The sequence below is a fragment of the Myripristis murdjan genome, chromosome 24 (genome assembly GCF_902150065.1).
Source record: "Myripristis murdjan chromosome 24, fMyrMur1.1, whole genome shotgun sequence".
NCBI classification, from domain to species: Eukaryota; Metazoa; Chordata; class Actinopteri; order Holocentriformes; family Holocentridae; genus Myripristis; species Myripristis murdjan.
This window is the reverse complement of record NC_044003.1, coordinates 5717689-5728075: the sequence shown is the minus strand read 5'-3', so window position 1 is coordinate 5728075 and position 10387 is coordinate 5717689. Positions and strand designations below refer to the sequence as shown.

The 10387-nt window shown below is 36.8% G+C and overlaps 1 protein-coding gene across 1 annotated transcript; it reads left to right on the top strand.

Annotated features, from left to right (window-relative positions):
- Positions 1-2792: 2792 nt before the first annotated feature.
- Positions 2793-6399, top strand: LOC115355785 (uncharacterized). The gene is made up of 6 exons (XM_030046675.1): positions 2793-2914; positions 3635-3952; positions 4092-4352; positions 4564-4638; positions 4728-4802; positions 5405-6399. Exons 1-6 carry the CDS (start codon positions 2854-2856, stop codon positions 5410-5412), a joined length of 798 nt encoding a protein of 265 aa, XP_029902535.1. The 5' UTR covers positions 2793-2853; the 3' UTR covers positions 5413-6399.
- Positions 6400-10387: the final 3988 nt, after the last annotated feature.

The window sequence follows — 10387 nt, the reverse complement described above, 5'->3', positions numbered from 1 at the left end:
TCTCAGGTTTTCTCCTCCATACAGAGTAGAAAAACCTGGAAGAGGGTCCCCAACTATAGTGGAAAATGGGAGAGGGAACCCACCCAATGTCCTCTCATTGGCCTCTTGAGTTATCCATCAAAATCTGAGAAGGAAAGTACATCTTGTTAATTGTCCTGGTTATTTGTACAAATGTCTTCAATAGAGTCATTCAATTTAGCCTCTCAGACCGAATTGTTTTTTTTTTTTTTAACCTCTTCCCCTGGAAAACCTTGTCTCCTAAAAATGAACTGCATTCGCACTTGTGTTTCAAGGGAAATGTAATGAAACAAAATATGTTCCCCTCAAAATGTAACCGAGAATGCAGTTTAATGGGATAAGAACATAATTCTTTGGAGACAGGGCTCCCCTGGGGAATGCAGTGTGGGCTGGCCAAGGAAACCATGGAAAATTCTCTCCATCCAATAAAACCAGACGGCTAAACTTCATCAAGGCTGGGCTGCACTGAGCAACAATGCACAGTTTGTTGTACCTGTACATGTTGTTATTGTATGACACATGGTCATACACAAAAAACTGTTCTTAAATAATGACTGGGTTTTGCATCCAGTCACCATAGTTTAAGAACTGTAAATTCACCTTAAAAGGGACATCATTGGCCCTCAGTGACATTCGGGGTGCCATGTCTTCTGCACCTCCCATCAGAGATGCTAGATTACTGAGATGAACCAAGGTCGTCCGTAAATACATTAATTTATACAACAACTCATCCTTAAATAATTTACATTTGTAAATGTCACTAATTTCTAGGTGAGAAATATCCACTGTGTTGAAAACTGGACTGTTGGAGAGAATGGAAACACAATTGCTTCCCTTTTTTACTGCTTTGTTAGAATTAATAAAAATGTGACGCTAATGTGACCGTGAAGGGTTTCAGTGATCTACACAGTGACACAGAACTATAAATGCTTTCACTGCCATGGACAACCACATCATAGCTAGGGCAACACTTTGATGCAGAAGCATAAATCATCCTCAACTGTCTTGAACAGGTTGAGAAACTTGTGACTTTTAGAGATAGGGATGTTGTGTTCTGCTGTTGAATAACAGTTTAACCAAGGAGAAGGAACTTGGTCACATGTCTTAAAAAGATAAGATATGAATCTGTCTATTTTGACCTGTCCAGCAAGACATGAAAAAAGGAACCCATGAACACAAAGACTCCTGTGACCTTTTTGGAGAGGAGAATTCTGCACTAAAAATACATAAAAGGCTCCGAAATTAAATAGTTTATGCTTTTAGGTATCACTTTGATTGTTCATTTTGTTGATTTTTGAATTAAAAAAAAAAAAAAAACTCCTCAAGGAACAAAGGCACTGAATTAAGTCCCTCTTTTCATATATTCTGTTAGAATAAAGCTGGCAAAGGATATTTCGGCCATTACACTGATTGTGCCTTAACCTCAGTATTATGCATTTAAAGGGTGACTCCTTGCTTCTGTAAAAGGTTAGGCCCACCACGCAGACCAGCCCATTCTCATTCCCAGGGTGTCAAACACCGCAGCTTAGTCATGTCCTTCTGCATCTGATACCAACAAAAAACGTACCCATTAGAAGCCAGAATCACCCTCTGGTGTCAGGATGAGATGCAGGGGACAATGATTATGTAATATCAAGAGTAAGAAAAGTTCATGAAGGGACTGGTGTGTAAGTCACAGGACTGTCATGCATGAGAGTTTGATTCCTGTGACCTGCACCTCATTTCCACCTTGAGCCGAGAGCATCTAGAGAAGAGAATCTGATTAACATGTCATTAATATGGTCCCTTTTGTTGGCCAAGTCTGCAAAAGTAGTCTGAAATGATATTCTTCAGGTGAAAAAATGCAGTTACAGTCCTACTGTGGGGCTACAATTTCATCAGGTAGCAATGCACCCACATTCCTAGCCTTAGATTTTACATTTTTTGATAGAGAGGGAATGTCATATCAGTTTCTTATGTGCTTTATCTGTCTCTCGTCCTTCTTCCTCATGATGCAATTGACTTGCCGTCTCTATCAGCCTAGGACGGTTGATCCAGTCATCGTGAGGAAGCATACCCCCACATCCGGAGTGTCTCTCAGCACAAAGTAAAGCTTAAGCAAGGAACAGGACATCTCTTTAAACACAAAAACACCATTATATCTGGCTTCCTCTTCATATTTGCAGCTCATTCTGGTTGCTTCACATGTTGGTAGATTGTGTTTGTGGGCTCAAAATGTCCTCTGGCAACATAATTATATACCTTTAAATGAACCAAAAATGTCTGATTTGCCCTTCATTTGTCTTTAGTAGCTGATCAGGGAGACTCAATTGTTTTTTTATCCATTCTGTAGATGCCTTTTAAATTTGTCAACAAGTTTTTGATTTATTAAGCTTGGAATGCCAGATGAGTGGGGCTTCATCCACTTTTCGAGCTTTTAGTGAAATCTGTGGCAAATGGCACCAACCTGGTCCTTCCTTAGGATAATATAATATAATATTATGCATTACATACAGTACTTTAGCAGCTTTTCTTTTCTACTTTTATTTGAACTAATAGGATAATTTAATCTATCATTGCTGTAAATTAAATAGCCTAAAAGGGGTAAAGCATTACAGAATAAGATGTTTTATGTCAGATTATCAATTTTTGCCATTTTAATGCCTTCACACAAAAGCACTTCCTTTCTGTGCAGCAAGAAAATACCAGCAAACAAAAACGGGAAGTGATGCCCATCTAATGCCTATAAAGACATCTTTCTATTTGAGGAACAATTAGTTGACAGGCACTGACCGCTGGAAGAAAGAGACTGAGAGAAAGAGAGAGTGAGAAAGTGGGAGAGAGGGAGAGAGCACAATGGTTCTTTTCAGATTGACTGAAATTTCTTTAATTGTGGTGCTACTGCTTCACATGACTGGTAAGATTACACTTAAAGAAGCTCATTCAGTAGGTTACATTAAAGTTATTAAAGCAATGCAATGTAGTATACTAGAGGAATGAATGTTAACTTAAATGTAAAATGAATGTTAAAAAATTGCAGGACATTCCCATGCCCCAATTTTTATCACTCTTTGCAGATGATAACACTCTTTGTTGCAAATCAACATTTCATTTATCTGTATTTGACTTAGCGTGAGTTGTTCAGGGATGTACATTTACAACAGTTCAGCTAAAGAAATGTTTCCTACATTAAAAATTTTCTAAAACTGTATAAGCGGAAGAACAACTTTTCATAAAATCAAAAATATTCACTATTTTTGACATGAAAACTCATCAAATGTGTTTATTATTATTATTATTATTTTTAGATATAATATCGATAGAAGTTAGACATAATATTAAAGAACCTAATTGTTCAGAACCTTATAGGTTGCTTGCACAGCACAATATAAAAATTTCGATTTTCAAATTTATATCATTTTGTGTTTTGACTTCAGTTTAGGGATTCAGATGCTCTTGTATGGTTTGAGATCATTCAACATCTCATTTATTTAAACATAAAAATGCACTGGACTCCAGCTAGAAACAAGATTTCGTTGCATTTATTGGCACTTATTCCACAAGAACCTCAGCCAAATATCGAAAATGATGATACACTGTGAAAGCAATGATGTTAATTGTTTTTTTTTTTTTTTAGAGGCTGTGTCCTTTGTCAGATATGGAGTTGAGGTCACTCTGCTGTGTGACAATGTGATACCCAATCAGGATAAATGTAACAGAACTAACTGGCTCTTTGGTAGTTCTGAGGAGATAACTGAAGAGCTGGTGACCTCTGGGAAGATCTCCTCCAGTGAGTTTGCCCAAGCTAAAGCAGCCAGGCTGAGTGTTACGCCGAACTGCTCTCTGGTTATAAAGAACGTCACGGCAGGGGACGCTGGTCGTTATGTCTGTCAGCAGAACAGAGCAGACAAAGAACAAGGCCAAGACGCCGTGGCTGATCTGTCAGTGGTGAAGAGTGAGTATATCTTCATTGCAACTCATTCAGCTAAAACTACATTCCTGCGGCAACACGTTAAAACCATATTTTTTACAGTATTTAAGTTAACTTTGCTGTGCTATTGTCCTCCTCCCCACATGATCACCATCTTTGCCAGTAACTCAGCTGAAGCGATCCAAAAAAAAGCTGAAGTTGCGGTGCTCGGTGTCGACATATGGAGGGTGTAGACAGACAGCCATGTGGCTGTATGAGGGCAAAAAGCTGAATACACTCGTCAGAGGTATGACCATATTCCTGTCTCCCTGCAAAACCACTGTGTCCACCAGCAGTTCTAAGTGGGATAAAAACAAATTCAAGTGTGAGGTGGCTGATCTCGGTGGAAAGGTGCAGACATTTGACTTCAAACGTCCATCCTTAGGTGAGAAAACTCTGAGAATATGATAAAGCATTCTGCTTTATCATGCCATTCTGATTATTATTATTATTTGTATTTGCTCTGCATAAAATAACCATGCAATAAAGATACTAGCTTTATTTCTTAAGTATGCCCTGGATATGACAAATATTTTCTTTTCTTTTCTTTTTCTTTTTTTAAAATTTGTTTTTCATTGCTTCATTATTTTGACCAGGTGCCACAGAAACAATACCAACCTCACCAAATTTCACTGTGCCTGCGACCATTATTGCTCCTATAGAAATACCAGGTAGTGACTTTCCATTTTGTATTACATAATTCCACAGTCCAGCCTTTCCTCCCAGATTTTAACGTATCTCTCTCCCTCCCTCCTCTCAGATGTGAGACCTCTCTTCACTGCGATCCGGGAGAAAATGCGTAGGCTGTTGGCATTTCCGATATATTTGCTACAGGGCGAGTAGAAACTGAATGGCGGCATGTTGAGTCTGTTGGGCTTGATGAACATCTTGACACACAAAACATTGACATAGGGTGTGACATAGGGTGGAAATGGATATAATAATAAGCTTACACATTCAGTCAAGTTGTTGAAGTGGAATTGTGGTAATTTTAAAACTAGGATGTGCCCAAGTTTTATTGCAATTTATTTCACAAAGCGTGCTGATGTTGAATCTGACAACTCAAACTCAGCGTCTTTCCCTGCAACAACATACTTGACTTAAATCTTAAAATTAAACTTCAAAAGTCTGTTAATATGTATGCAAAATTTAATTTAGAACTATTTACAAAAACGTTTGAATGATATTATTTCTTACTTTTGACTAGATACAGTTCTTGTATATTTTTGAATAAAGAACATCATTAAATGTTTCAGCAAAACATAAATGACAATAAGTGTTGGGATGAGAATAAAAGCTCAGGTGTGAATTTGCAAAGTGCATCCTACTTGTTCTGGTAGCTAAACTCAATCCACTTTTCTATAAAACAAGCAGTATTTTTTTATTATTATTATTTTTAAAGAAACTCACATCATGTTGTGTTGTTGTATTCCACAGGTGTATAACCTTGATGATGATGATGATGACGATGATGGTTCAGTGAAAAATGCTGAAGATCCTAGACCCACCACTGATCAACAACCTCCATCAAATGTCAACAAATCAGAGCCAGAAGATTAGAAATAAGATTAAGACTATATGTGTATATACTTTAGTATTTCTTTTTTAGGTTGGTTAGTGAGGCCTTTATGTGAAAAAAACATTTTAAATTAGACACTTTTCCCCCTTGTTTTTGTTTTTGTCAGCATGTGGTGATGGCCGGATAGTTCCAGTGAAATGATCAAGGACTGTCCAGCACCCTGATGTCGCTCATTAAATATTTGAAGAAATTAATGATTTTAACGACTTATTTAGAAAAACTTAACTGAAGGGCTTATGTAATCCTGAAGAGCGCAGGCGTTTAAGAATCAAGAGTTTTATTCCAAAATGAGAAATCAAACATTAGAAAAAAACAAAAACAAAACAAAAACAAAAACAAAACTGAGACCAGCATCTACAAAATGAGCAGCATTTGAGAGAAGCGTGATAATAAAGATGGGGTACTTTTACCTTTCCAGAGAATTATTTCTGTCCTTTTTAATTGACATGAATATATGAAAACTTTCATTTCATGCAGCATCTTCCTCTTCTTCTTCCTCTTCTGGTTCTTCTTTCACTCCTCCTTCAGTTCTCCTTCTCTTTCTTCTCCTTGTTCTCCCTCTTCTCCTTCCTCTTCTTCTTTTGTTAACTTTTGTAAGTGGCTTATTAAAGTGTGTATTTTCTTGACTCAGTGGTGAAACTTTCTTTCCTGTTGGCAGAAGGGAGCAGCTTAAATTTTATTTACATAAAACAGGACGGATCATATAACCCCAGTTTTAGCTGCCATAAACCAAACCAATCATAAACCAAATATTAAAATTCTGTTGATTGAAGCTGATCGCTACTCACATTGTTGCACAATTCTATCTACATATCTTTTATTCTACATTTTGGAGATTTCGCTTGAATGAGCTATGGGCTTTAGTGCTGTCAGTAATAGTTTTCCCTTTATTCTGTCTGATTGTATCTCTATATTATCTTCAAATAAAAGATTGTTTAAAACTCAGTCATGTGTTGTTTGTGTATGAAACACATAGTCAGACACATATGTTTTATCACCCAGGAAAAAAAAAAAAAAAAAAAAAAAGGAGTACAAATGCATGTTATTGTAATCCTCGTGTTGATTTCTTTTTTCATTTTTTATGTTTTTATGTGTTATGTTTTCATGTTTTTTTATGGGAATTGTATTTTTTCGTCTCTCCTTTTCATATCCTAAATATATTTATGTCTGTGTGTAAATTTGTAGTGAACATAAACAGCTTTCTTTGATTGCAATGTTAGGTGTTTTCTTTACAAGCCCTCTGGATTTTTTTTTTTTTTTTTTTTTTTTTATGTTGTTGCATTTAACTTCTATTTTGCTTTATTTTATTTTATTATGCACACATATAAAGAAGTGAAGAACTAACCTGTGCATCTGCTGCCTGACCATATGATCCCTAATCTGCTTAAAGTACAAATAATCTTGTTGAATTATTTTAACCCTCCTCTTACCTTCACATTTACTAACATCAGTTGGGGTAAATTTTAATCCCAGTAATTTAAACCTCCAGAAAATGATTATAGTAAAAACTGTTACCCAAGTTTATGTGTCAGACACTTAATGTGTGTTGCTGACCATTAAATAAAACATCTCAACCCCCTTGACACCAAATTTCTTGTAAGAACCATGTTTTTCCTCCCAAATGTCACATGAAGTATCAGTGGTTTTCACACGACTACACATGTGAATATTTTAGATCAAACCTTCATAAATCTTTAAACATTCTCTCTCATTCACTGTATCCCTTCAAATAAATTGACCTAAAATATAATAGGAGGATTTTAAGGTGCAGTTTTATCCTTTAGCACCATCTAGTAGCCATTTCTGTCCATGTCTAGGATGCATGCCACCCACAGCATGCAGCCTGGTGCCCTCATGGCCCAGAGCATTACATAACAGCAGTGGGGCATCAAAACTAAAACTGAAACGAAAAGCCCACACGTGCTTTCTGACTTTTATTTGTAGAGTCCAGAGCCTGCTGTCATATGCATGCATAATAAATGTAGGGTTCTGCCAACGAATGTGACATTTTTTTGTGATTAATTTGAAGTTGTGAAAGTTTGTAGACAGTTTCAGTTATCCATGTTGGCCACATAGAGTTGAATTGAAGTCAGCTGGGGACACTCCCTCGGTGACCATAATGTTCATATCTTTAATAGGGAAGACAACAACAATTGTCATTCACAGCCGTCACCACAACAGGGAGGAACACTAACAAGCCAACAACCTGGTGAACGTCCTCTCACTGGTTAAATGCCTGGGACTCCACACCTGCCTTTCAGAACTAAAGAAGCTTCCTGGAGTAGAGGTGAAATGTCTCCAACCTAGTCCAGCTGCCCTTGATTTAACTGAATTGAATTGTAAATCTGTTAAAATACAACAGCACAGAAATACAAAGATGTGCCCTGCAGAATGATAGCTTTGATAGCTCACAGTCATGTTTGCCCAGTGAGGTAAAGGTAAATGCATATCACACAAACAGTTTTGCCTATTTGCATTAACCTTACATGTATATGTGCCCCCTCAAAAAGTTTATTCACATCCTGTCTCGGTGTGGGTTGGAGTGCAACAAAAGCTGTGAATTAGTCTGCTGTCTGTGGCTGATCTCTGTGCTCATAATGCAATGCTGTCTCTGTAATCACAGTGTGATTCAGAGGCTGATCTGCTCATCATGAGACGATTAAATCACAAGACCTCTGCTGAGAGCTGAACCCATATTCCCACCAAACACTTCCTGTTCATTAACTCCTTGAACATGAGCTTCTTAAACACTGCTGGTAACATTGTGGGTTTGTCATTGCAAGCTGTGAAGCGAAACTGTGCTCAAATAGAACTTCATTTTAAATTGTAGTGGTCCGAAGTTTCCTAAGACACCAAAAAATTATGTTCTAATACAACTAAACTGCATCGTCAGTTGCATTTTGGGGGCAATGTATTTTGTCCTGTATTATGTTTATTTGTAATATATCAAAGGAACATTTGTAATCCTTTAGTCTGAACTCCACCAAAGGAGGGAGGTGAAGCGGCAGATCAGTCAAACAACCGTCTTTCACCCCGACGACCTGAGTTAGAGTCCGGTGCAAATTGACAGTGGTATTGCTTTGTTGCAAATGTTACCATAACCTAGTGGTTTTTATGTCTAAACCTAACCTTTATCTAACCATAACCAAGTAGTTTTGTTGACTTAAGTTCATAAAACTGGCTAAAATGCCATCTGACATGATGCACAAGGTATGTTGATTAGAAATGTATTTGTGTTATATCAGAAACAAGCAAAAGTACGTTGCCCCTAAAGATAATTAAGAATGCACATTAGTTGTATGGGAATGTGATTTTTAGGAGACTATCTTGTGTAAAACAATGGCATCTTGACTCTGCATATTTCTCTCAGTCTGGGTGTATTGGAGCTTCAGCCGGGGACTGCAGAATATGTGAGACTGTCTTTCGGCTAAAAACATTGTATGGTTAAGCGACTTCTAATGGTCCTGTGAAGAACAGCACTGTGGTGCAGTGGTGAGGGAGTCTGCATAAAATTCTGCAGACGGAGGCAGGCAGAGTGGTGGCTGGGTCTATCAACACAACTTTCACTCATCTGACCTGAGCTCAAATCCACATCAGAGCAGTGTTTTTATATTTTTAGCAAGCTAACCTTAACCCCAACCTTTTCCTAATCTTTAAATGATGACAAAGCATTCCCTAACCTTAACAATAATCTTTTCCAAACCATAACCAAGTATTTTCAGTGGCTAGCGAACGTGAGCTCGGTAGTTTGCCTACCCAGGGGATGGACCTTTGGGTCGTGTTAGAGAAGCTCCTGTGGGTCATATTAAAGGGCTGGAGCAAACAAGCAAATGTGTACGAGAAAACGTGATCGTATCGAATTGAGAATCTTTTAAGGAGTTAAAACCTATACCTACAAGACAAACTATAGAGGTCAGGCATCTTGTTGACTGGGAGAAGAGTGAGAACCTGTAGGTAAGTCTGGGTGTCTCAGATTCCAGGCATCAAAAAAGCTGTTGGGACTCAGGTTATAACCCAATGGATAAAAAAAATTATTATCTGTTTTGGAATGAAAAACATATTTTTGTACACTGAGTCCTGCATCGAACTGAGTGGTTTTTGCTTTTGTGTGTCCAGTAAGTTTCTAGAAATTAAAATTTTATCTGAGTTTGCACGACTTTGTTCTTGTTCTTTCTTTAATGATGATGATGATGATGATGATAGTTTATTTCGGTCTCAGTTACAATCAAATGGCATTTTCAGAGATTAATAAATTCATTTTTCAGAGTCCAAAAAGGTGTAGGCTGAAGCCAAGGCTTATAGTGCCTACCCTTTTTACATATGTGTTAAGTTTCAAACAAAACAACTGCAATAACATAAGATGTCATAACATATCAGAAAACAATAGGTAATTCAGACACATACAAAAAAGCTAAATAAAAAGATCCATAAGTACATATTATTTCAATTATAATTATAATAATGATCTATATTTACCTATTTCCATGGATTTATACTTTTTTTTTAAAATTGACTGATTGAGCTGCAGAGTTTTAATTCATTGTCCAAGTTGTTCCATAAAGATATCCCTTTAACTGATACACATTTGCTTTTGATGGTAGTTCTTATTTTGTTTTTTTTTAAACATACATATACCGCTTAAATTATAATGACTCTTTCTTGGCAAAAATAGTTCCTGGATGCAGTATGGAAGTAGATTATTGTTAGCCTGGTACATTATAATTAAAGTATTTAAATCAATAATGTCTTGTAGTTTTAAAGTGTGTAAGTTAATGAACAGTGGGTTTGTTAGTTCATAATAATCTTTTTGATTTTGATTTTTTGATTTACAGTTCTTATGG